This window comes from Macaca nemestrina, chromosome 15 (assembly GCF_043159975.1).
Source record: "Macaca nemestrina isolate mMacNem1 chromosome 15, mMacNem.hap1, whole genome shotgun sequence".
Classification (NCBI taxonomy): domain Eukaryota; kingdom Metazoa; phylum Chordata; class Mammalia; order Primates; family Cercopithecidae; genus Macaca; species Macaca nemestrina.
Window position 1 is genome coordinate 96,868,094 of NC_092139.1, and position 26,229 is coordinate 96,894,322.

General features: G+C 48.1%; 3 protein-coding genes across 25 annotated transcripts in view; 2 read left to right on the forward strand and 1 right to left on the reverse strand.

Annotated features, from left to right (window-relative positions):
- LOC105487273 (EMI domain containing 1) overlaps positions 1-1,010 on the forward strand; it is a 65,443-nt gene extending 64,433 nt beyond the window's left edge. For all 5 annotated transcript variants that reach the window (XM_071080353.1, XM_071080354.1, XM_071080355.1 and 2 more), the window contains exon 16: positions 220-1,010. In XM_071080353.1, the coding sequence (XP_070936454.1) occupies positions 220-347 (128 nt within the window). In that variant the 3' untranslated portion in view covers positions 348-1,010. The remainder of the gene's footprint in view (positions 1-219) is intronic.
- A 276-nt stretch (positions 1,011-1,286) lies between these two features.
- Positions 1,287-9,343, reverse strand: LOC105487269 (rhomboid domain containing 3). Of its 7 annotated transcripts, none has more exons than XM_024794602.2 (9): positions 9,109-9,343; positions 8,787-8,939; positions 7,993-8,187; positions 7,607-7,756; positions 6,848-7,037; positions 5,351-5,734; positions 2,110-2,272; positions 1,737-1,877; positions 1,287-1,648 (listed from the first exon to the last, which is right to left on the reverse strand). In XM_024794602.2, exons 4-9 carry the CDS (start codon positions 7,754-7,756, stop codon positions 1,471-1,473), a joined length of 1,206 nt encoding a protein of 401 aa, XP_024650370.1. In that variant the 5' UTR covers positions 7,993-8,187; positions 8,787-8,939; positions 9,109-9,343; the 3' UTR covers positions 1,287-1,470. The 7 variants fall into 7 exon arrangements, with proteins under 7 accessions (XP_024650370.1, XP_024650368.1, XP_024650369.1 ...); XM_024794600.2 differs by having other exon boundaries at positions 1,737-2,024; positions 9,109-9,342; XM_024794601.2 differs by lacking the exon at positions 9,109-9,343 and adding an exon at positions 9,048-9,100 and having other exon boundaries at positions 1,737-2,024.
- Positions 9,344-9,555: 212 nt separating this feature from the next.
- The window catches only part of LOC105487270 (EWS RNA binding protein 1), a 32,239-nt gene continuing 15,565 nt past the window's right edge, over positions 9,556-26,229 (forward strand). For 4 of the 13 annotated variants that reach the window (XM_071080344.1, XM_071080348.1, XM_071080345.1 and 1 more), the window contains exons 1-7: positions 9,558-9,710; positions 13,485-13,521; positions 13,649-13,700; positions 15,004-15,127; positions 15,539-15,556; positions 19,598-19,784; positions 23,801-23,968. In XM_071080344.1, the coding sequence (XP_070936445.1) occupies positions 9,698-9,710; positions 13,485-13,521; positions 13,649-13,700; positions 15,004-15,127; positions 15,539-15,556; positions 19,598-19,784; positions 23,801-23,968 (599 nt within the window). In that variant the 5' untranslated portion in view covers positions 9,558-9,697. Of the gene's footprint in view, positions 9,711-13,484; positions 13,522-13,648; positions 13,701-15,003; positions 15,128-15,538; positions 15,557-19,597; positions 19,785-23,800; positions 23,969-26,229 lie in introns of all 13 variants that reach the window. The other 9 variants (XM_011750708.2, XM_011750709.3, XM_011750711.3 and 6 more) reach the window with 7 other exon arrangements.

A 26,229-nucleotide genomic window follows, 5' to 3' on the forward strand; every position in this document is an offset into this window, starting at 1 on the left:
GAAGCGCTGAGTGCTCTCCTTGGGTTGGGGGGGCTGGTAAGTCCTGACAGACCCCAATCTGTAGACCCCCTTTCCCACAGCTCTGCAGCCAGATACCAGGGTGGATTATACCTGGCAGAGGGTGCCCAGTTCTGCCACCCTCTAGAGGGCCAAGGGGAGGTGGGTACCTCACATGAACCCCCCTGATGTGGCCTCTCTCCTTCTCCTTCCCTCCGGCAGAACCAGAGATGGGGTCTGGGGCAGGCCCTGCCGGCACAGGCACCCCCAGCCTCCTTCGGGGCAAGAGGGGCGGACATGCAGCCAACTACCGGATCGTGGCCCCCAGGAGCCGGGACGAAAGAGGCTGAGGGCGGTGGCGGCCCTTGGGGCAGACAAGGCCAGGCTTCCCCTCCTACCTGGACTCGGCCAGCTGCCTCCAGGGACCGCCCGTCCATATTTATTAATATCCTCAGGGTCCCTTCTGCCATCTAGGCCTTAGGGGTAAGCAGGTCTCAGTCCTGGCACCATACACATGTCTGAGGCTGAGCAGGGGCTGAGAGGAGAGGCTTGGGCCTCAGTTTCCCTCTGTGAAGTGGGGGGAGGCAGGCCTTCAAGGAGGGGTAGAGGTACAAGGCTTCGTCTCATCTGCTGTCTGAGTATCCAGGCCCAAAGGCACTGAGGGACACAGGAGGGCTCAGGAGTTGGGGCTTAGCACATGCAGGGATGACAGGGCAGGGAGCAGTCCTCCTCCCTCTCCTCCCCAACCAAACCTTGGGGAGCCCTCCTGTGCCCCTCCCTCCTTGTTGTCCAGTGCTGGGTTCCCCACCCCAAGGTCAAGCTGCCCAATCCTCTGACTGGATCACCAGGGGCTTCTTGCCTCATTTCTCCCCTCTGAGCCCCCAGGCCCTCCCACATCTCAGGTTGGGGATGGGGACATGGAGAAGGGGCTGCCTGCTCCCACAAATGCTTGTGACAGATGCCAGGAGGTAGATGTGTGCTGGCCAATAAAGGCCCCTACCTGATTCCCCGCAGCCTGGTCTCAGTGTGTGGTTAGATGGGGGCAGCTAGGAATGAGAATACGATGGGAGGAGAGCTGGAAATGGGTGGTGAAGAATGCTCTGTGTTGGAGGACAGAGCCTCCTGGAGGTACAGGCTACATGGTGCAGGGCCAGGAAGCCTGTGTCTCCGGACATCAGGGAACAGCTCTCCCACAACTGGTCATTCGTTTGGTGCTCGCTCATTCATTCATCCCCCTGATGCCAACACAGAAGAGTCAAACACAACTGCTGCCTCCAAGGAGGTCCAGGTTGAAAAACAAACTGGTTTTTATTCTAAACACATACTAGGGCAGCATGCTGGCCTCTCCTGCCTCCAGAGGTGCCCCTGCTCCCCACTGTGGTCCTCAATAGACAGAGCAGGAGCTCAGGCTACCCACATGCAGCCCAGCCCTTAGTACCCAAGGGCCTGCCTGTGCCTCACTCTCTGCCTGGGCTAGGGAGGCCCAGGACCCTCGGAGTGGGCAGGCCCACCCTTTCCCTGGGTCACCAGGGTCTCAGTGCCCACTTGTCCTCCAACCAGCAGTGACACGGCACCCTCCACGCGGCCTGTGGCTGCCAGTGCCACCACCGCCTGCTCCGTGGGGAAGCCCATGCGCTCCAGCTGCTGCAGCCTGTGGGGGGTGGGGGGACAAGTGGGGAGTGTCAGGGCCACACCGGCCCCTACATGAGGGGACCCCCCCTCTGCCCACTCCACCTTACCGCAGAGAGGAGACAGAGGACTTGGACAGCCATGGTGCGCTCTGGGGCCCCTGGGCTGGCCCATCAAGAAGTGAGGCCTGGATGCCCTCCTGCAGCATCTGCTCATCCAAGGCCGCCCACATCGGAGTCCCTGGGGAGAAGCTGGCCCCAGCCCAGTCCAGGCTGGCCTCTGAGGAGCCCTCCCAGGTGGGCTGCACAGGCCTCAGGCCTGGTGGGGACAGGGCTGAGCCTTCACGGTGGGACCAGAGGTCAGGGGAGGCTACATAAGGCGGTCCAGGGATGGGAGGCCTAGGGGAGTGGGAACAGAAGAGGGCCTGACTGCCAGCCCTGCCACAGTGCCCACCTGGGCTGGCATCCTCCCCATCACCCTCACCTCACTCCGGCAGGATGGGTGACAGGCAGCTCCACCAGGCTGCCCGGGGTGGGAAGGAGCCTCAGGGGCCAGCACCCCGCCAAGGTCCCGCACAAAATGCCCTCCTGCAGCGCCTGCAGCCGTCGCTCTGAGGGTTCCAGCCACCGGAAGGCCCCAGCTGCGTCTGTCTGCCCAGGGCAGGGCGGCCAGTCAAGGAAAACCAAAAGCAGCCAGGGGTGGGCCCACGCCACAGGCCAGGCCCCATGCCAAGTGTGCTGGCCACCATTCCCTCCCATCTCCTCACTGTGGCCCAGCATGGAATAGCGTCACCCTGGTCAGCAGGAGAGGCTCAGAAAGGAAAAGGGATCTGCCTGAAACTACTCAGCCAGAGCCAGGTATGCCTTACCCCAAAGCCTGGGCTCACCCCTGACCCCCTCTCTTCCCAGAACCCTATGCACCTTTTCAGGTCTGTAACTCAAAGTCCACCCTTCCTGGAAGAAGTCCCATAGACACACCTGCTCTTGCCTTCAGACAGGCCTGGATAACTCCTGTCCCCAATCCAGAGGACAGGGGCCAGCCTGTTCTCTCCAGTGGCACTGTTTTCCCCGATAGGTATGAATCATCTTAGGGCTGGACGAAGTGGCTTACAGCTATATAATCCCACCACTTTGGGAGGCTGAGACGGGAGGATCACTTGAGGCCAGGAGTTCACGACCAGCCTGGGCAACATAGACCCTTTCTCTACAAAAAAATTTTAAAATTAGCTGGACGTGGTCTCAGCTACTGAGGTGGCTGAGGCGAGAGGATCGCTCGAGCCCAGGAGTTTGAGGCTGTAGTGAGCTATGACGGCGTCGCCACACTCCAGCTTGGGTGACAAAATGAGACCCTGTCTCTAAAAAATTAAAAAAAAAAAAAAAAAAAAAAAAAATCTCTCTCTCTCAGAAGCAGAACACCCAATAAATAGCACTGTGGCACTATTTATTTTTGAGACAGTCTCGCTCTGTCACCCAGGCTGACATGCAGTGGTGAAATCTCAGCTCACGGCAACCTCCACCTCCGAGGTTCAAGGAATTCTCCTGCCTCAGCTTCCCGACAGGCACGTGCCATCACACCTGGCTAATTATTTTGTATTCTTAGTAGAGACAGGGTTTCACCATGTTGGCCAGGCTGGTCTCGAACTGCTGGTTTCAAGAAATCAGCTCACCTCAGCCTCCCAAAGTGCTAGGATTACAGGCGTGAGCCACTTCACCCAATCTCTAGCACCATTTATTAAAAAGAATATTCTTGGCCGGGCGCGGTGGCTCACGCCTGTAATCCCAGCACTTTGGGAGGCCGAGGCGGGCGGATCACAAGGTCAGGAGATCGAGACCACGGTGAAACCCCGTCTCTACTAAAAATACAAAAAATTAGCCGGGCGCGGTTGTGGGCGCCTGTAGTCCCAGCTACTCGGGAGGCTGAGGCAGGAGAATGGCGTGAACCCGGGAGGCGGAGCTTGCAGTGAGCCGAGATCGCGCCACTGCACTCCAGCCTGGGCGACAGAGCGAGACTCCGTCTCAAAAAAAAAAAAAAAAAAAAAAAAAAAAAAAGAATATTCTTTTCCTCATTGAATCAACTTGGCACTGTTGTCAAAATAAATTGACTATACAGTAAATGTAACAGTTTATTTCTAGATCGTCAATTCTAGTCCATTGATCTGTATGTCTGTCCTGATGCCAGTACCACAATATCTTGATTATTATAATTCTGTACAGTTTTTTTTTTCTTTTTGGAGACAGAGTCTTACTCTGTTGCCCAGGCTGGAGTGCAGTGGTGCAGTCTCAGCTCACTGCAACCTCTGTCTCCCAGGTTCCAGTAATTCTCCTGCCTAAGCCTCCTGAACAGCTGGGATTACAGGCATGCACCACCACGCCTTGCTAATTTTTGTATTTTTAGTAGAGATGAGGTTTCACCATGTTGGCCAGGCTGGTCTTGAACTCCTGACCTCAAGTGATCTGTCTGTCTTGGCCTCCCAAAGTGCTGGGATTATAGGCGTGAGTCACTGCGCCCGGCCACTTTTGTAGTTTTAAGTTTTGAAATTGAAAAGTGTAAGTCTTCCAGGTTTGCTTTTCTTTTTCAAGATTATCTGAGGTATTCTGGGTTCTTACATTTCCATATTAATTTTAGGACCAGCTTGCTAATTTCTGCAACAACAAAAAAAGACAACTGAGATTTTGATAAGAATTGTGTGGGATCTATAAATCAACTGGGTAGCATTAACATTTTAACAATATTAAGTATTGCAATCCATGAACATGAGATCTTTCCATTCACTTAGGCTTTTGTTTTTTTTGAGAGGGAGTCTTGCTGTCTCGCCCAGGCTGGAGTGCAGCAGCACTATCTTGGCTCACTGCAGGCTCTGCCTCCTGGATTCAAGAAATTCTCCTGCCTCAGTCTCCCAAGTAACTGGGACTACAGGCGCCTGCCACCACGCCCAGCTAATTTTTGTTTTTTGGGGTTTTGAGACTGGTGTCTCGCCCTGTCGCCCAGGCTGGAGTGCAGTGGCATGATCTCGACTCATTGCAGCTGCTGCCTCCCAGGTTCAAGCAATTCTCCTGCCTCAGTCTCCTAAGTAGCTGGGATTACAGGCGCACGCCACCACGCCCAGCTAATTTTTGTATTTTTAGTAGAGATGGGGTTTCACCACGTTGGCCAGGCTAGTCTTGAACTCCTGACCTTGTGATCCGCCCACCTTGGCCTCCCAGTGTTGGGATTACAGGCGTAAGCCACTGTGCCTGGCCTAAGTTTTTAATTTTTAGTAGAGATGGGGCTTCACCATGCTGGTCTCAAACTCCTAACCTCAAGTGATCTGCTCGCCTGGCCTCCCAAAGATCTGGGGTTACAGGCGTGAGCCACTGCACCTGGCCAGGCTTTTAATTTTTTAAACTTTTATTTTTTTGCTCAGAGTGGTTTGGCTATTCAGGGCCTTTTGTGGTTCCATATAAATTTTAGGATTATTTTTTCTATTTCTGTGAAGAATGGCATTGATATTACAGGGAGCCCACAGAGCCCTTTACATTGTAATTGGCACCTCCACCAGGCCATGACCCCCCCAGGTCCCAGCCCAGAGCATGTCCCAGAGGAAGACTTGGAGAAGCTCCTGGAATGTGTGTGCACGGCTCCTTGGTATTGCTTGGGACTTCACCCCTTTGTGCCACTTCCTTCCTAGGCACCCACCCACAGAACCCACACATCCCCACGGGCCCTGGGCTCAGGCAAAGGATACAGGCCAGGCCAGCAAGGAGGCCACAAAGGAGCTGCAGGAAGGGTGGCTCAGAGCTGAGCAGTGGGGTCAGGACAAGCAGCAGCCACGGTGGCAGCCATGGTGGCAGTGCCCCACGGGGCCGTTTAGGGTGGTGTACCTCCCCAGCCAGCATGGCCAGGTGGACAGGCATGTATCCACAGCTGCCAGCTGCACCGGACACCCCAAGGCCTGCCAGCAGTACTGCCAGCAGCCCAGAAGCCAGGGCGAGCAGAGCTGAGGCATGCAGGAATCTCAACGTGCCCAGGTGGCACTCCTGCTGCCAGCCCAGGGTGGGCAGGAGCAGCAGGCTCAGGAGCAGGCCCGGCAGGGCCGTGTGGCCCAGGACATGGGTCAGCAGCCGGTGCACTGGGAGAGAGAAGGGGCTTATGTGCCAGGTTAGTGGCCCCAACATCCAAGGCTGTCCCAGGTGTGCTAGGTTGAAGGTTACCCTACACCAGGGCCACCTGCTGAGCCCACCTCCCCTCCCCAGGAGCCAGTCTGCCCACAGTCAGCCCTTCATCATTGGTGGACGGGACCAAGGACTTCCAAACACTGTGGCTATGCCTCTGTGGTATTAGACAGAACACACCGCACCTGCCACTCAGTCTTTGCACTGACAACCTGCAACTGAGCACTCACTATGTCCCAGACACCATGAAGGTACTCTGCTTCTGTATTTACTAAATCATACCTGGCTGAGAGCATGAGATGGCCTGCTTCAATCCTGGAGCTACCCCATTCCCTCAAGCTGTGTAACCCTGGTCAAATCACTTAACCTCTCTGAGCATCATTGGGGGTCCTCAAATACAAACTGGAGTTGTTATGATTGGGAAACAGGTGCTCAGCTAAGGTCCCTCCTCGAACCCCCAACACCTCCTCCTCCATCCTCATGCTTAGCTGAAAGTCTTAGTTGTTTTCTCTTTTTTTTTGAGACAAAGTCTCAGTCTATCACTCAGGCCAGAGTGCAGTGGCACAACTTCAACTCACTGCAACCTCCACCTCCCAGGTTCAAGTGATTCTCCTGCCTCAGCCTCCGGAGCAGCTGAGATTACAGGCACGTGCCACCACGCCCAACTAATTTTTGTATTTTTAGTAGAGATAGGGTTTCACCATGTTGGTCAGGCTGGTCTCGAACTCCTGACCTCAAGTGATCCACCTGCCTCAGCCTCCCAAAGTGTTGGGATTACAGGCGTCAGCCACTGCGCTCAGCCTTAGTTCTTATTTCAAGGAAAAGCTGCCAGACCGGGAAACCATGAGAAAAGCACTCCTACCCACAGGTTCCAGCCCACCCTGCCAAATCCTCTGCCTCCCTTCTTGGCTGTGGATATGCTGAGCATGCTCCTAAGGCCACGCTTCCCCCGGGACACTGGGCCCCATCCCTGCTTGACCCCTGGAGGCCTTGTGCTGCTCCTGCCAACTGGGCCCAGGCCCTACAGCAAGTCTCCTGCTTCCTCCAAGGTCCACGTGGCTGGCCCTCACCCTGCCAGGGGTCCAGCAATAGCTCCGGAGCCAGGACCAGGCTGGGGCCGGCCCCCACCAGCCACAGGCTGCTCATCAGCAGCATCAGGACTGAGGAGGCGAGAGGCAGCGCCGGGGACAGTGGGCCATGGGAGCCCCTGGCATGCATAGCTTGGTTGAGGATGGTCAAGGGTGGTCCTAGGGCTGTGCGCTGGGGGTAAAAGAAAACAATAACAAGTCGTTATTGGAGGTTTTGTCTCACCAATACCCTCTCAAGCACCTTATCAACAGCCCTATTTTACAGAGGTGGAAACAGGCTGGAGAGGCAGGCCCAGCAGCTCGGCCATAGTGGAGCTCAGACCCTAACCCATGCACTCACAAGCCATCTTGCCATTCCACTCACCTCTGTTTAAGGACTGGCAGGGGACAGGCATAGAGACTCCTGAGTCCTGATGGGCCCTAAACTCCCAAAAAGAGGGGTTCAGCCCCTCACCCCCCTGGGCGAATTCAGGGCCATCTCTAGCCCGCTTCTGTCCTCCCCCTTCCCTCAGGCTACTACCTCCCTCCTTCCTCCCCTACCCTGTGCCCAGCCTTAATGCTCCAGATGGTTTCAGTTGCCCTTGACCCTGGAGTGGGGCCAGCCAATGGGCAAGCAGACCGGGGAAGGGTGGGGCAGAAGGGCAGGAGTCCCACACCTTGAGCCACACTAAGAGACCTGGGACTGAGACATCCCCTTTGAGGGTGAGCCCATCCACCATAAGCCTCCTCCTGCATCCTTACTGGCACAGCCCCTCTGGCCGTAGCTCCCCTTTCCACAGGAAGGCTCCAGTATGGGCTCCACCTCTTTCTGCTCCGTGTCCCAAGGCAAGTTTCCAACCTCATCTTTTTACAGATGAGCCTCATTTTACAGATGAGCCTCTCCTTTCTCATCTGTAAAATGGGAATTCAGAAATTCCTTTCCTCAGAGGATGATGAAATAAAAAGGAATAGGCTAAGGTAGGCCCTGGCCCACAACTCTTGCTCCATAAATCATAGCAATCCCCACTAATCATGGCGGGCGTTGGTAGCCACCAACTGGCCCATCGAGAAGGCCTCAATATGGAGGTGGCTGCTCCAGCCTAGCTGGTCCCAGCTTTGGCCCTCAAACATGGCCTTTCCCTGCTCACCAAAGCAAGGCCTTCTTCCCTGTGCTCTCCTCTTGCATCCAGCCTGTCCTCCAGGGCCTGTAGGTCCCTGGTCAAGCCTCTCTGTCCCAGGACTCCCACTGAGCTGATTCAGGGAAGGAAGCAGGATCCCAGAGAGACAAGAAGGCTGCCTAATTTGCTCCCCTGCCAAGCGCGTTCTCCACAGCTACCAGTTTCCTGCAGGAAAAATGTGGAAAGCTCCTCAGCCTGCATTGTCCTTCCCTCCATTTCGCCAGCAGGCAAACTCCTATTTTACTCTTGGAAGCCCAGCTCAAATATCCCTTCCCCTCCTCTGGCCCCCCAACATCAGGGATCTTATCCTTAGGAGCACAGCTTGACCAGTCTGTCTCCCTAGGCAGGTGGTCTGAGCTCATGGCTCCTCTGATCAAACCCCACCTTTCCCAGGGTATTCGCAGCACACAACCAGTGCTTTATATATGTTCACTGAAAAAAGGACACTAGCTTGACTCCTGGTCCTGCTGAGGGATTTGAAGGTGAACCCTGCCCTTCGTAGACCCGGGTATCCAGCTAGGGGGCTGGGGTTAGAGGTCCAGAGAGGTGGGCAGGGCCAGCCTTGCCTGGAGGCAGGGTTTGGGGCCAAGACACCCACCGTAAACCTCCTCCTGTATCCTCACCTCACAACCATTCCCCAGCTCTGGGCTCCTTAGCAAGGGTGAAAGGCTTGCCCGTGGACACTCGGAACTGGGACTTGAGCCCCCTCGACCTCACTTTCTTCAATCTATGAAACGGGCAGTGCACCACCAGGCCCTGCCTACCTTACTGGGAAGCCGGGAGGGCAGAATGGAAAGACAAGGACGAAGATTCTTCCGGGTGGCGGATAGAGTAGGGGGTCCCAGGATCTGTCTGGTTCGAACTCAGCTGGGGACTTTGCAAAGATACTCAATTTCCTTGGACCTCAGTTTCCCCTTCTGTAGAAACAAGGGTATTGGATGAGGGATGATTAAAGGGCGTGCTCCACCTCGACCGTTACCGGGGACGGGGTCTCGGGGCCAGAAACGGCGTTCGAGGCCTCCCACCTAGCCGACCGGCCTCGGGGCCCTTCCCCGCTGGCCCGGGCCACGCGTCCCGGGTACTCACTGCAGAGCGCGCCCAGCAACCCCGAAAGGCCGGTCAGGGACCCGGGCTGGGAGTCGGGACTCTAGCTCCCGGGCGAGATCGGGGAACCCTGAATCCATTCCGCGCACACCCGGCCGCGTGACCCCGGCCGACCGGCTGGCGCGCCACCCATTCCCCGCGGCCCGCGGATTAGTCAGCAGTTGTTCTAGTCCGGGTCCCTTCCCCCAGCCCTCCCGCCGATCTCCGTCTGCCTGCAGGGCAGACTCTTCAGCGACGGTCCCTAGAGCCAGCGGACGGAACCATTCCAAACAACCTAGCCTCGTGAAGAGAGCCTCTCCGGTTTCACATTGAGACCCGCTCACCGGCGCTCTGGCCCCTTAGGTGCTATTTTGGCCCGAGTGTCACGTCGGGCGCTCTTTAGAGAGGATTGGGACAAGGGTTGCGCACGCGAAGAACGAGAAAGCGGTGGTTCATCCCTCCTGACCCCACCCCCGTGGCCTGGCCTGATGGTCGCGCCCGGGGTTGCGGGATTTGCGCCTGCGCAGTGCGGCGCCTAGAGGGAAAGCGAGAGGGAGACGGACGTTGAGAGAACGAGGAGGAAGGAGAGAAAATGGCGTCCACGGGTGAGTATGGTGGAACTGCGGTCGCGCTGGCGGTAGCCGGAACGCCCAAACTGGGGGTCGTTCGTCTCTGGGCTTGGCTGGGAAGACTGAGTGGAGTTGCCGAGAGGGGTTTGAGGCACCCGCCGCGACCCGACGAGCTCGGGGATCCGCGTTCCTCTCCCCTCCCCCCACCGGGCGGGCCGGTTCTGGAATCTTCCGGCGCCCGCGGCGCGCAGGGGGCTCGCTGCGGCGGTGGCGCGCGGGGCCCGCTTTGGCCTCCATTGTGTGGCGGTCCTCGCGCCCTGCGCTCCGGGCCTCCCGCCACGTGGGCGGGGCCTGCGGCCTTCGAGGCCCTGCGTGAAGCGGAGGATTTGGCCAGGCCTCGAGCCGGTCACTGAAACCGCCGGGGAGGCCGCAGGCTGCTATCCCTGTGAGGCCTCCCTCCGCGTTTTCAGGGTTTCCCGAGAAACCAGGGAAAAAAGCAAAGAAAGATACCGTGGATTTGTGGGCCGAGGGGTGCCGGCCTATGAGCGGGAGCCCCGTCATCTTTAAGGCCCAGTCGGCTGGGGCGTCTGGCGCTGCCGAACTGCCCCTTCGGCGTCTTCCAGCCCCAAGCCGAACTTCTGCCCTCGTGGGCTTTAGACAGAATGTGCTTCCCTCCTCCAGGGCCCCCAGTTTGCCACTTTTTTGGGTTTCTCTATTTTTATCGTTATTTATTAATTCACGCCCTCCCCTCCCCCAAAACCAATTAAGTGGCTTCCCAGGGCCCTTTTTCTGCAAACGCCGAGGGACATCCGTTGTATAATAAGACCAGCCTGGATCGAGAGACGAGAAATGCTACCAGGAAGGTATTTCTGGCCTCTCTGACCTAGGAGGAACAAAAGGCCGAGCCTGCATTTGAATTATATTTCAGCAGTGGTCTCGCACGTTTATTCGCCTGCGTTAGGCCGGCAGGCCTGTTGATTTCGTAGGTCGACAGAGGTGAGGGAAAAGAGGCCAGTAGAGGCGATCTTAAAGGCACTTGAAAGCAAGCCCCGGATGGGAACTCCAAAATGGGAGTAGAGTGGTCATTGATGGAAGGAGCATTTAAGAGTGTCGCCTAGCCACCACCTGCAGTTCGCAAGCTGTGGGTACACTAACCCGCGGAAATTGGCAGGGTGGAGCATTTTTGCCTCTGGGGGTATTCTCAGGCCACCTGATTCCAGGCCTTAGAGACAGTGGGAGAAGATGAGAGGGAAGACGGGAAAAGCTCTGGACCCTCCAGAGTTTTTAGAGTCCAGAATCCAGCAACTTAAGGACAGTTTAAGAATTCACCCCATCTGTGTGGTCAGTAAACAGGTAAGTGTTGGGTGTTCTTGCTGGGATACCAAAGAAGGCCTGTAGAAGAGAGGACTCTGAAATACCACAGCTAAACCTCCTGGTGGAAAGTGGTTTCCTAGGTGCCCTATCCACCCTCTTCTCCTCTGCAAAAGCCTGAAAAGGCATAACGTGTGCGTTGACATTTTTGCATGGCCGGACATGTCTTTTTTTCAGTCAACTTTGTTCAAACCTTGTTCACTAGTAACTACCATGTGCTTGTACTGTATTAGAATTACAGTTGTGGTTTCTGTTGACACAAAGTAAACACATTAGGCCTGGCTGGGGGGCCTTCAGAGAGTCACATAAGTAATCTGGGCCTTAGTTTCCTTTCCTGTAAAATACAGAAGTTAGGCTAGACCTGTTAAGCTTTTGAGCCTTTCTGACCTTCCTGCATAACCATTCCACAAATTTGTCCCATGCTGACTTCAACTCAGGTAGTGTGAAGCAACTTCCATAGTGACTGCTATAAAGTGTTAAAGCATTGCCTTGGGTTAATAATAATAGAGGTTTTCTCTCCTCGTGTGTATCTCATGTAGAAAAGACTCGCTGCAGTCTAGAACCCCCACCCCTCAATCACAGTGAAGTGATTTTTAGTGAAGTCTTTGGCTCACTTTTGGGGGTTAAAAACAAACACGGTTGCTGAATAATCTGACCAGTTTGTAATTGTATTAGGTTGGTGCAAAAGTAATTGTAGTTTTGCCATTTTAATGACAAAAACCGCAATTACTTTTGCACCAACTTAATAGCTTGTTTGAGGTCCAGTGATGTTTGTGTGCTCTAGGAAGATAAACTTAAGTTCATGAAACAAATTTGCTACCTTCCATAGCCCACCAGTTAGTATAGGGCCGAATCCTTTGGTTTCTCACTGTTAAGAGGTCATTAGTTGTTCCATATCAGCTTTGCCAGTTTTATGTTTTACATAACTGCTATTGTGTAAACGTCGTCTTGCAAACTGTACTTACGTGTCGGTGATTTAGAATCATTTCTCAAAGACCTTAACAAAACGTGGATTAAAATATTTGATATTGAATGATTCATTGCTGTGTATATTTTGTATATGCCACGTGGAAGAAATGATTTGCATTTAGTTTTAATGTCACAGAGAGTATGACTTGTAGTGCTATTGAAAATGCCTTTAAGATTGCCATGAACAAATTATTTTTTCATTATAGGTAGCCTTTGGGCAGTTGATTTGATCCTCTTGGTGATTCAGGGTTTTGAGTTACGAGTGTGTACAAAGGAAAGAAAGTAGTCCACTAACGTATAGAGGGGTAGACAGATAAGCCAACGTGAAGAGATGGATTCAGCAAAGCTCTCTCAGGCCGCCCGAGGGATTGTGAGGCTGGCTTTGGATTGCGTGAAGTGGATGCAATAAAGAGCTGTCAATTGTTGATTTTGGATAAGGCACTACTTTCTGATTGAAAAATAAAGGACCCCTTTTTTTCCGTCCTAATGGCAGTAACTGTCTTCAGACAGAACAAGATATGTATTCTTGTGGAGAAGAAAGAATTGGGCAGAATTTTCAAAAATAATTAACTGCCTTTAAAAAACCTAAACTTACCTAACTGCAATGCAGTAGTGCTCTAAAAACTATTTTCTTTTTGTTTTTACTACTTGTAGACACCTCAGTGGACCAGAGTTTTTGGTACCTTTGGATGCATGCTGTGAATTTCATAGGAAAAGGAAAATTATAGGGAGGTTTACTTTTTAAAGTCGAAATCATTTTGAGTTGTATGAGAGACAATGGTGTTGCCAAATTTTTCCCAGAAAGGTTAAATGCTTTTTCTTCTTTGCCTGTCTTCAGGATTCTGCCTTAGTTTTGCTTCACCAGGATTTATAATATATCTAGCTTTTAAGTTGCTGCACAAATGTAGTTCTGACACAGCAAACCCTTTAAAACACTGGAGTGTGGTGACTGCCCTCTTTTCTGCCATTCTGTTTCACTGTCATTGAGCTAGGGAATGGTGGTTTGTCTAACTTGCTAAAGGGAGGGGAGTGAAAACTAATTTTTGAGAAGAGGTAGGTTCTAACCTAACCAGTCTAGTGTTAAACTTTGTATTGTTGTTGCATGCCTCCGTTTTATATGAGGGAAAAAACTTCTGATCCTGTTGTAAGTCTGAGATATTGATGATCATCTGTGTTTCAAATGACAGTCGGAATTGGGATGGGTTTTGTGGTCATGAGAACATGCAAAGTATACCTGCCACATCAGCTGATCTTGACCTCATTAGCTAGTCCCATAATCAAATGTTGAGTTTAACTGGCTTAGACTTTTTTTTCTATTAGGTTTTGAGAGATAAGGGGGACTCATTTGGACCTGTGTTGGCAGGTCCCCCTACAGTTTAAATAATTCTTTCTGCCACGTGAATTCTTTCCCCCTTTTTTCTCTTCTTGTTTCTGCTAACTACACTATTTTTTCTCCTCGTTTTCCTCTAGATTACAGTACCTATAGCCAAGCTGCAGCGCAGCAGGGGTAAGTCAGTCTTCTATAACCGCATTTTGTCTGTGATTAATATTTTTTTAGTATGGAGCCTTCTATAATTGTAGAGGTGGTATTTGAATGTTCTCTATTCAAGTTGTTGCATTTAATTCTTTTGCAGCTACAGTGCTTACACCGCCCAGCCCACTCAAGGATATGCACAGACCACCCAGGTAATCTTTAAGATAATTATATGTAGCTGCACCTCTAAGTAAAATCAGTAAATTATCTAGTTATCTTTCGGTTATCCAGTGAAACAAATGAGTAATGTGTGTGTGATAGTAAAATACCCAGGCATTTCAAGCTTTCACAGTGGGAGTGTGAAGGACTCCATTCTGCCATCATAAATGAAACCATTCAGAGGCTGATAATTGGCTCTCTATAACTTTTTAGTATGATTTCTCAAGTTAGATGCCCTGTTCCATGCTTGGTCCTTCTTCATTATGTTTAAATTTAGTGAATTTATTCATCATAGCAGTTCTGCAAAGGACAAGGATGATATGACCATTCTGCAGAGGAGAACATTGCAGTGCATAGATCTCAAGTAACTTGCCAGTGGTCGTACAGTAAGTGGTGGGATTAGCTCTAAAAACTGGTGACCTAGCCAAGGAGCTCCTGATTTCCAGTGAAGAGTCTGTTAAAAAGCCTGGGCCAACAGATTCTAGAAATTAGCCTTCTAGTGTTCTCAAGATGATGTTGGATTCTGAAATGATCCATACCATAAAATGGATACTAATAACTGCCTTGGAAACATGTTCTAGGACAGGCAGAATGTGATGTCTCTGGCAGATCTTACTTGACTGGTCATTTAAACAAATCTAGAGAATAATCATGCTAATATCTGAAAGAACAGCTTATTCCTTGCCTGATTTTAAGTATTATTGATGTCTAAGTTCAAAAGACAGTACTCCTGATGTGCCCACCATAAGAGGACATACAGCGTTCTGGTTCATTTTCTTTGAAGTGGTGTAGTAGTTTTAAAGTCTTTTGTCAGGCTGAAAATCTGGTTTTCAATTTTTTCTGACAGATTTTAGCCCTCTTCATTGCTTTCTCTTTGTTCATTTGTCTTCCTACCTTTTGTTTCCAATCACTAAAACTGTGCTACGCTAAGTGCTGGCAATTAATACACCTGTGCCCTTATTGCTCTTCCCTTGAGACTGTCTTGTTAATCTCGTGTATAGTTAACTGAGGTTTTGCCTGATTATCTTTTTTTCCCCCTCTGAGAAGCTGTGAATGACATTGCCTACTTATCTAATGAGCTTTTTTTATAGCTAACTTTACCATAATATGAGTGAGTTAGATAAGGGATAACTCATGATACTGTGATTATTTGTCTTTTTTTTTTTTTTTTTTTTTCTCTTCTAGAAAGGAATGTTTTTGACTTTGGTTCTCCAATTTAGAAACTTAGCAATCCCTTTTATTGCTAAAATACAAAAGTTGATATATGAAGTTCTTGCATTCATTTTTTTGGAGCAGGCATATGGGCAACAAAGCTATGGAACCTATGGACAGCCCACTGATGTCAGCTATACCCAGGCTCAGACCACTGCAACCTATGGGCAGACCGCCTATGCAACTTCTTATGGACAGCCTCCCACTGGTAAGGCCTGCCTTGGAGAGGTATTTGGGTCGTTTTGGCTAGGGCATTGGCCAAGAAGTTTATTAGTCATGCTTTTGGATGTATATTCTGGTCCATACCTTGGCATCTGGGGAATCCTTTATTCTTAGGAAGAGGTATTTTTTCTCTTTCTTTCCTACTCTTATAGTCTTGAGAGATTTCCAATAGAATGTGGGTGGGATAAATTCCAAGAGAGAAAAGAACTTAACTGTTTTATACAGTGTATTGAATAATCTCACGACGAAATGGAGACTATTTAAAAGATTTTGCTAATGCTAATACTGAGTAAGAATGAGCCTTCTTAAATTGAGCTGCTTAAAAATCAAACTGGTTTTCACATGTTTGCTTCATCTGATAGTGTACCCTCTACTTTTTGTTTTGTGCTTTCCACAGTAGAAGGGACCAGTACAGGTTTGACTATCCTGCTCATTCTTGCATGGGAAATGCTTTCCATCTTGTCTAACCCTGTAATGTTAATCCTTTAGGTGTTTTCATTTGTTTAACACCCAAACTTTCTAACATCACACACAGTAAGGTGCTAATGAAAAACTGCTTCAGGTGCCATTTGCAGATCCATGTCCTATTCTTTATATGATTTTGGGAAAGGTTTTCTTATTTAATATTACTTTGTTTCAAGCCTTAATAATAGTTATTTACCTTCCCAAAGGTATTTCAGATGATTTCTCCCCAGCTGATTTTCCCCTGTTCCCTGAAGGATAGATTGCATGATGAGATTTATGTAGAGGAGCAGACTGCCACCCTGCATGTATCATGTTTGTCTATTGGTTGGTTTCCAGTCCAGACACATTTTATTTTCTGTTTTAAGTGTTATGAATTATTTTAATCCATGATATGTCTTGAATATATATAACATTGTTCCAAGAAACGAAAAAATAAACTATTCTAAGAATTAGAAGAAATGGTATTCTGATGCTGAGGTTGGGTGGGATACATGAAAAATCTATGATAATTTTTTTGTGTTCAGTGCTGTGTAATGTTTCAGGCTCTATCCCCGCCCCTTTTATTATTGCTATTACAAAGGACTGTTTAATAAAGTCTTAAAGATATCAGAGCTCTTATTTTCAAACTGTCTTTAGTTCTGCATTATATATAGTCCAGTTAAGGGGAAAAACTTGTCTGTAATTTATCTCATTGAGTACCAGTGTCCTGATTTTGATGGGAAGTAATTCCTAACCCGTCTAGGGCGTTTCTTGAATAGGATGGGAAATGTTTATCTAAACTTTGTAGTGGTGTTCATTGCAGCTGTGGGAAGAGCTGGAACTAATTTATGCAGTTTGGATTTTTTAGCATAGAATTTTGAAATTGTGAGATAGACTTCATGTATTAAAGCTATTACATTTTTTAAAACAAGTATGATGTGAAAATTAATGTGGCCTAGATCTAACCTTTGGAATCCTTAGATCATTTTACAGGGATGAGACGGAGTGATTTACAGGCAAATTAATGGTTCTCTAGAGCCATGTATCCCATTGTCATTGGTTGAAAAAGCCCCATCATGACTGTGGGCCTGAAAAGTACAGGTCACTCTAGTATAGAGACTAGTAGCTTTGATGAGCTGGAGATTGCACTTAATAATGTTTGTATAGAATTCACAGTTTATGGGGTGGCCTTATCTCCCTTAATCTTCCCAAGAATTTTGGGGGTATAAAAACACCAAAATTGGCCGGGCGCGGTGGCTTAAGCCTGTAATCTCAGCACTTTGGGAGGCCGAGACCGGCGGATCACGAGGTCAGGAGATCGAGACCATCCTGGCTAACCCAGTGAAACCCCGTCTCTACTAAAAAATACAAAAAACTAGCCGGGCGAGGCGGCGGGTGCCTGTAGTCCCAGCTACTCGGGAGGCTGAGGCAGGAGAATGGCGTGAACCCGGGAGGCGGAGCTTGCAGTGAGCTGAGATCCGGCCACTGCACTCCAGCCTGGGCGACAGACCGAGACTCCGTCTCAAAAAAAAAAAAAAAAACACCAAAATTAAGCCTGATAAGGAAACTGTGTGAACAAAACTAAGCAGGAGTCTAATCGGTAGTGAGTGATTTCAAGCACACAAGCTGCATTTTTCCTTACCTCATGCTGCCTTTGAACATAAAAGTTACTGGATAATCATTGGAGGGAATAGATAAAAATACACTGTTCTAGGATTTTTAAAAATTAAACATCAGAAGAAAGGGGCTATATAACGTCAATACAATGGAATTCTTAAAAACTTTTAATTTTTACATTGAACAAAAATTTTGGTCGGTTTGTGTAATACTTCTTACCACCTTTTTCCTTCGAGTTGTCAGCACATAGTAGGTGTGTTTTCTTTTTTTGCCACTGGTCTTTTTTTTGGTCATTAAATCATTTTGCTCTGTTGATTTTTGTTCATTTTGCTTGGCTGCTTTTGTGGGTACTACAGATTAATTAAAAGATTATTTATTAACCCAGTGTCTATTGTTGTAATCCTTAGCATGACAAGGCCCTAACTGTTGCTGCGTAGTTTTATGACATGAGTTATTGCCCTGATCACTTTTAGTTTTTTGTTTTTTTAATTGCCCTCCCTGTAAATCTTATAGGTGTTCTGTCATGTAGTGGGGAGTAATCGGTGTATGAACGGTAGGGTAGATGGTATTAGATTCTAATTAAATTTAAATAAATGAATGCCTTATGTGGTTGACCTTAGGACTCTGCAAAAAACTTAAGCAGTTCAGATGAACAACATGCTAACTCAAAAACTTTTTTTGCTTGGGGCTTCCTGTTTTCTGAAAGAAACTATGTATGCTTTCATATACATTTTAACCCAGCAATTTTGACAAGGAAATTACTATCTCTGTGTATGATTTCAGAATTTCCTTTTAATATTTGAGGTAGAGAAGAAAAGAGTATTATTATACTCTGTGCTACAAAAGGTGATTTTACAAAAGGAAACTGATACTTGTTTTTGGCTGGTATGTGAGGACACTTCAAGGCCCTAAATCTTAACTAAAATGGGCAGTCTTGATTCAGGATTTATTTTAAATACAGAAACTTTTTCTTCAGTGAGATTTAGACTTTTTTTTCTCTGATGGATATAAATGCCAGCACCTAGACCAAAGCTTTGTTTTTTTTTAAGTTAGGGTCTCTTTCTGTTGCCTAGGCTGGATCTTGTCTTACTGCAGCCTTGACCTCCCAGCCTCAAGCGGTCCACCCACCTCAGCCTCCCAAGTAGCTGTGACTAAAGGCTCATGCCACCATGCCCAGCTAAGTTTGTTTATTTTTTGAAGAGGCGAGGTCTCACTGTATTGCCCAGGATGGTATCTTAACTGCTGAACTCAAGCAGTCCTCCCACCTCAGCATCCCAAAGTGTAAACCAAACTTCTTATTGCATGGCTTAATTGTACCCATTGACCTTGAGGAAGAAGAGCCCAGCACCGGGAATGGTTGTAACACTTCTTACAATAAAAGGGACTCTAGTTAGGAGCTACAGACTTTTGTGGTTTTGGTCATGCTCCACGCCCAGGTCCCAAAGGGAAAGGCATGGATCCTGCCTGGTCTGGTAGAGGCAGGAGCTAGGGAGAGAGTGCATCTTGCTTTGCAGCATACCTGTGAGAGCAGGTCTTTTCTGACACCTGGTTAGTGAAGTACTGAAGGGAAAGAGGGACTCTAGGGTTTACCTCCAATATTGCTGAGCAGGAAAAGGCCTTTTGCTTGTGGTAGGTAAGTAAGAGAGGAATGGAGCTGAGTAACTTGATAACCAGGCAGGAATCTGCTTTATGATGTGAAAATATTACCTTTTAAATGTTTGGAGCAGTATCGAAGTTTAATTTGAAATAGTTAACCAAAAAAGTTTAACCTGTGTTAAGCAACTATAATTTATAGTTTATCTTTATTATTCATGTGCTTAAGTAATTGAGCTTGTTCTTCACGTGATGTAGTGCTTGGAACTAAAAGAAAGTGATTAATTACTACCCAAATTACAGGTTTTAGTATTAGAACTAGTACCTGGATCATTATTTTGTAATTATTTTAAAATGCTATGTCATTTGCCTTTTACCTTTTTTTTCTGGGATATTTTTTTCCTGCTTGAGGGCATTTTGGGGCGTGTAAGTTTGTTCAGAAACTTGTTAAGAAGACCTGCTAGCAAAATTAGTACAGACTTGGCAAAAACAGACTTGTCTCCTATTCACAGGGTTCAAGAGGGGTCAGAAGGAACCCTGCTTTCTGTAGCATGACATGCCATTTCTCTTAGGTGTGGTTTCAGAGCAAATGAGACGGTTACTTTACCAAAAACTAGGTATATTCAGAGAACTTATGCTTTAAATAGTAGTTTGTTGCTACTATTGCTGAAGGGGGGATATTTAAAGGGATTCAATATCATGATGGTTTAAAAGTAAGTGGTTTACAAATTGTTGTGATAATGAGTGTGTAGGCAGATCTTTGAGGGGGCCTGAAATCTGATGCAGCTCTCCTTTGTTCTAGGTTATACTACTCCAACTGCCCCCCAGGCATACAGCCAGCCTGTCCAGGGGTATGGCACTGGTGCTTATGATACCACCACTGCTACAGTCACCACCACCCAGGCCTCCTATGCAGCTCAGTCTGCATATGGCACTCAGCCTGCTTATCCAGCCTATGGGCAGCAGCCAGCAGCCACTGCACCTACAAGGTAAGGCCACGGTCCCCTTAATGCATCAGTCTCATGTTGGAGAGAAAGAAACCAACTACGTACACTTAAAGGAATCTGTGGATTAGTTCCTTATTAATGGTTGCTTTCACATACTCTCAGATGTTCACTGTTGTTACATTATAGTAACTGATGTGATAGAACATACCACAGAAATATTCTGCATTTAACAGTGAAATTGGCTGGGCACAGTGGCTCATGCCTATAATCTCATCTCTTTGGGAGGCCAAGGCGGGTGGATCATGTGAGATCAGTAGTTCAGAACCATCCTGGCCAACATGGTGAAACCCCGTCTCTACTAAAAATACAAAAAAATTGGCTGGGCACGGTGGCTCACGCCCGTAATCCCAGAACTTTGGGAGGCCGAGGCAGGGGGTTCACGAGGTCAGGAGATCGAGACCATCCTGGCTAACACGGTGAAACCCTGTCTGTACTAAAAAATACAAAAAATTAGCCAGGCATGGTGGCGGGCGCCTGTAGTCCCAGCTACTTGGGAGGCTGAGGCAGGAGAATGTCATGAACCCGGGAGGCGGAGCTTACAGTGAGCCAAGATTGCTCCACTGCACTCCAGCCTAGGCGACATAGCAAGACTCCGTCTCAAGAAAAACCAGAAAAATTAGCTGGGTGTAGAGGCGCATGCCTGTAATCCCAGCTACTGGGGAGACTGAGCAGGAGAAGCACTGTAACCTGGGAGATAGAGGTTGCAGTGAGCCAAGATGGCGCCATTGTACTCCAGCCTGGGCGACAGAGCAAGACTCCATCTAAAAAAAAAGGTGAAATGGTGCCATCCAAGGGCCAGCATGAGGAATGGCACTGAATAGGTTCTCTGGTTTCACAATGACCTTTTTGGGTAGGAGAAGGCTATTGTTTTAAAGAGTGTGTTTTCACTCAAAGCAGCATGACTGATAGAATTGTACTTTTGATGCTTTTATTTTTGGTTTCATTGACCTTGTAAATGGATAACCGCTTTCTCTTTGGGAAAAACATGGTAGTTCACACGGGCAGGAGGGGAAGGGGTGCATCACATGAGCCAAGAAATGGTCGTATGACCTAATTGTCTGGAAAGAACATACCCATATTTGAGAAATAAAACATCACTGCCTCAGCTTAAGCAGTTGACATGATTTTCTCTACATTATGTAGAGGCTTAATAATCTAAATATAGGCAAATAAAAATTCTTAACTGGGTACCCTGCTGTAGGATGCACAGAGCTCATACCCCATGACTGGTTAGCAGGTAAACTGTTAATTATTACTTAACAAAAGATTTTAGGTCTTTGCTTCAGACAGTCACTTAGGTGGCTTCTGTATACAGTCTTGAAGGTACATTGAATTCTGGTTAGAAAGAAGGCATTTTGGCCGGGCGCGGTGGCTCAAGCCTGTAATCCCAGCACTTTGGGAGGCCGAGGCGGGCGGATCACGAGGTCAGGAGATCGAGACCATCCTGGCTAACACGGTGAAACACCGTCTCTACTAAAAAATACAAAAAACTAGCCGGGCGAGGTGGCGGGCGCCTGTAGTCCCAGCTACTTGGGAGGCTGAGGCAGGAGAATGGCGTGAACCCGGGAGGCGGAGCTTGCAGTGAGCTGAGATCCGGCCACTGCACTCCAGCCTGGGTGACAGAGCAAGACTCCGTCTCAAAAAAAAAAGAAGACATTTTGGGGAATAAACAAGAAATCAACTTCTAACCTAGACTTACCTGCTCTAGGGGTAAGAAATTAGCTCTGACAAACACTCGTGAAATTACTTTTAAAATGCATAGTGAGTAATCAGAGCCACTTGATAATTTATACTTGGTAGGCAGCCTTTGCGGTAGCTAAGTTAAACTTAGTGGCTCATTCCTGGAAGGGCCTCATTTCGGAGTGTCATCAGACATATGAAGTCCCATTTGATGCTCTGATGCAACAGTATATCCAAGCCATATCTGGAGGGTTTTATGTATGAATTGGGGTTTGATAAGGGACCTATTTCAGCTTGGGAAAAGTTAGTACTTCACACCCTCTCTGGTTTTCCTGGGTTTTTTTGTTGGTTGATTGGTTGGTATTTTTGAGATGGGGTCTAGCTCTGTTGTCCAGGCTGGAGTGCAGTGGCGAGTGCACCCACCTCCCAGGTTCAAGCTATTCTCCTGCCTCAGCTTCCCGAGTAGCTGGGACTATAGTCATGCACCACCATACCCGCCTAATTTTTGGATTAGTAGAGGCAAGGTTTCACTATGTTGGCCATGCCGGTCTCGAACTCCTGACCTCAAGTAATCTGCCTGCCTTGGCCTCCCAAAGTGCTGGGATTATAGGTGTGAGCCACAGCACCTGGCCTGGCCTGCCTGTTGATTCTTTGGGCTTTGCTTAAAATACTAATAGCTCTAACTCAGTCTGCTGCAGCTGTGATGTAAACTGTTAGGGCCAAGAGGTAATAGAAACCCCTGGAGTTTTCCTTGGAATTGAGATTAATTTTCATCATTTAACAGGGATACATACTTCCAGGTTCATCCGAGCAGGGAGTTGGGAGGGGTCTCTTTGCCTTACTCTGGTGTTTCCATTATGGAGACTTGGAGCCGAGTTAAATTAATTTATGCAGCTCCGTTTAGTAAATGATTTTTTCTGGTTGGTTGGTTGGTTTGGTTGGTTTTTTGGGTTTTTGGTTTTTTTTTTTTTAAGACAGTTTCGCTGTTGTTGTCCAGGCTAGAGTGCAATGGCACAATCTCGGCTCACTGCAGCCTCCGCCTCTGGGGTTCAAGTGATTCTCCTGCCTCAGCGTCCTGAGTAGCTGGGATTACAGGCGCCCACCACCGCACCCAGCTATTTTTTGTAATTTTTTTTTTTTTTTTAACCGAGTCTCGCTCTGGCGTGATCTCGGCTCACTGCAAGCTCTGCCTCCTGGGTTCACGCCATTCTTCTACCTTAGCCTCCCGAGTAGCTGGGACTACAGGTGCCTACCACCACAACCAGCTAATTTTTTGTATTTTTAGTAGAGACGGGGTTTCACCGTGTTGGCCAGGATGGTCTCGATCTCTTGACCTCGTGATCTGCCCGCCTCAGCCTCCCAGAGTTCTGAGATTACAGGTGTGAGCCAAGGCGACAGGCCAATTTTTTTGTGTTTCTAGTAGAGACAAGGTTTCTCCATGTTGGCCAGGCTGGTCTCGAACTCCTGGCATCGGGCAGTCCACCTGCCTTGATCTCCCAAAGTGCTGGGATTACAGGCATGAGCCACCGCACCCGGCATCTTTTGAGATGGAGTCTCTCTGTCACCCAGGATGGAGTACACGATTAACAGCTCACTACAACCTTCACCTCCCATGCCCCAGCGGTCCTCCCACCTCAGCCTTCCAAGTAGCTGAGGCCACAGGCATATACCACCATACTTGGATAACATTTTTCTATTTCTGTAGAGGTGGGGTCTCCCTATATTACCCAGGCCAGTCTCAAACTCCTGGGCTCAAGCCATCCTCCTACCTTAGCCTCCCAAAGTGCTGGGATTACAGGTGTGAGCCACCATGTTTGGCCTGGTCTGTTTTTAATAAATAAGAATCATAAACCTGCAAATTCTCTAAATTTATGATGCCATGGACTTACGTAAATGTTACTCCAACCTAAAACTTACATTATTGTTAGTTTCTAGTCTTCAGCAGTCCCCTTTGAGAAAAAGCATTTATTCCCTAACAGATCACGTCTCCCGGATCACCTAAACTGGTAGGACAGAATATCACAACGCTCTTTTATAGCTTTTACTGTGATGAATGGCACATATTAATGTCTCTTCTGTGGATACAATTGGTTCTTCCCCTTTCTTAGCATTGTCTTCAAGCAAATATAGTTGGACCAGCTCTCAGTTTGATGTAGTTTACTTTAGGATTGTATTTATTGTATTTATTTCCAGGCTTAATCATAACATTGCTTATTGCTTATAGATTTGTAGCATTCTTACCCAGGAGTTTTGTGGTTGGCAGACCACACAAAAAAGGTCACTGTGTAATTTTATTTATTTTTTATTTCTCCTCTTAGACCACAGGATGGAAACAAGCCCACTGAGACTAGTCAACCTCAGTCTAGCACAGGGGGTTACAACCAGCCCAGCCTAGGATATGGACAGAGTAACTACAGTTATCCCCAGGTACCTGGGAGCTACCCCATGCAGCCAGTCACCGCACCTCCATCTTACCCTCCTACCAGGTCAGTCTACTTTTTGTAGCAAAACAAAAACAGTGACAAAACAGTTGTTTTCAGGTTGTTGACCAGCTTGCTTTGACCTCTTCAGGTAAGGGATGTTGTCTGACTGTCGGAGTAATAAGTCATCTGATCATACTTAGTTACATTAAAGTCTCAGTTCTAGGGTCCCGTAGTGTTGCCTGGCAGCTAATAACTAAACTTTCTAAATACAGACAAAAACATTTTTATCACTCTAAGTTCTTCCTTTAAGGTTCTTCCTTTTGCTGTTTTAGTTAACTCAGATAAGAAGCAGAAGTATATGAAAGCATGTAAATAGAACCATAAGAGCCACCTTCCCCAATGCAGTTAGGATAAGTAAAGTGCAGGACATTATAAATCACCTTAATCATTTTACATTTTACCTAATGCATAAAGGTTCATTCATGCTCTAACCTTTTAATGTTTGGGCAATTCATTTTATTTTTATTTTTATTATTATTATTGTCTGGCCAAGTTTTCTTTTTTGAGACAGTCTCACTCTGTTGCACAGGCTGGAGTGCAGTGGCACGATCTCCACTCACTGCAACCTCTGTCTCCCAGGGATTCTCATGCCTCAGCCTCCCAAGTAGCTGGGACTACAAGTGCACGCCACCACGCCTGACTCATTTTTGTTTTTGTTTTATTGTTGTTTTGAGATGGAGTTTCACTCTTGTTGCCCATGCTGGAGTGCAATGGTACGATCTCAGCTTACTGCACTCTCCACCTCCCAGGTTCAAGCGATTCTCCTACTTCAGCCTCCCGAGTAGTTGGGATTACAAGTGCTCACTACTATACCTGGCTAATTTTTATTTATTTATTTATTTATTTTTTATTTTATTTTATTTTATTTTTTTTTTTTTGAGACGGAGTCTCGCTGTGTCGCCCAGACTGGAGTGCAGTGGCGTGATCTCGGCTCACTGCAAGCTCCGCCTCCCGGGTTCATGCCATTCTCCTGCCTCAGCCTCCGGAGTAGCTGGGACTACAGGCGCCCGCCACCACGCCCGGCTAATTTCTTTTTGTATTTTTAGTAGAGACGGGGTTTCACTGGGTTAGCCAGGATGGTCTCGATCTCCTGACCTCGTGATCCGCCCGCCTCGGCCTCCCAAAGTGCTGGGATTACAGGCTTGAGCCACCGCGCCCGGCCTTATTTTTTAATTTTTATATTTTTAGTAGAGACAGGGTTTCACCATGTGGACCAGGCTGGTCTGGAACTCCTGACCTCAAGTGATCCACCTGCCCCGGCCTCCCAAAGTGCTGGGATGACAGACGTGAGCCACTGCACCCAGCCAGTTTGTTTCTTTTGAGACGGAGTTTCGCTCTTGTTGCCCAGGCTGGAGTGCAACGGCGCGATCTCGGCTCACCACAACCTCTGCCTCCTGGGTTCAAGTGATTCTCCTGCCTCAGCCTCCCGAGTAGCTGGGATTAGAGACAGGTGCCACCACGCCCAGCTAATTTTGTATTTTTAGTAGAGACAGGGTTTCTCCATGTTGGTCAGGCTGGTCTTGAACCCCCAACCTCAGGTGATCTGCCCGCCTCGGCCTCCCACAGTGCTAGGAATACAGGCATGAGCCACTGCACCTGGCCCAGTTTTTGTATTTTTAGTAGATACAGGGTTTCACAATGTTGGCCAGACTGGTCTTGAACTCCTGGCCTCAAGTGATCCGCCTACCTTGGCCTCCCAAAGTACTGGGATTATGGGATTACAGGTGTGAGCCACCATGCCCAGCCTGCAAGTTTTTTAACCCATGTTTAATTAGATGTGGGTTTTCAAATTGTTTGAATTGTGCCTTAAAAGTTTTGCTAGAAGTAGCAGTTCCCTTTTTTGCACTTATTTCATTTTTTTGCAGCAGATGTGAACAGGTTTAGGAACAAGTAGAATTGATTGGGGGTGTCTCTCATTACAGCCAGCTTGGAGCAAAAGTGGGCAGGGCTTACAACTCTTCTTCCACAGAGCAGGTTCGTACCTATTGTGTTGAGAGTAGTTAATCTGGCAAGTTGGATAGGTACACAGTGAGACACTACTGAATTCATACAGCAATGGTGAGGGATGTGGTGTATTAGAAGCTTTGTTAGTCTGTTTCTTTGTTTATTTTTGGAGACCAGGTCTCACTCTGTTGTCCAGGCATGGGATACAGTGACACAGTCATAGTCCCCTGTAGCCTCGAACTTCCTGGTGTAGTTTAATCGGACTTTAAAATATGTATCCTTATTGTTTCTTATCATGATTTGTGAAGCCTAATACCAGA

What these genes read in the sequence shown, in the direction of transcription:
- LOC105487269 (XM_024794600.2), bottom strand. Translation starts at nt 7,756, where the DNA reads ATGAGAAAGGAGAGGCTCATCTGTAAAATGAGGCTCATCTGTAAAAAG. An exon ending in ACCCATCCTGCCGGAGTGAG is followed by an intron (nt 2,025 to 2,109) that starts GTGAGGGTGATG and finishes CCACTCCCCTAG; the next exon opens with GCCTCCCATCCCTGGACCGC. An exon ending in TCCTCTGTCTCCTCTCTGCG is followed by an intron (nt 1,649 to 1,736) that starts GTAAGGTGGAGT and finishes CACCCCCCACAG; the next exon opens with GCTGCAGCAGCTGGAGCGCA.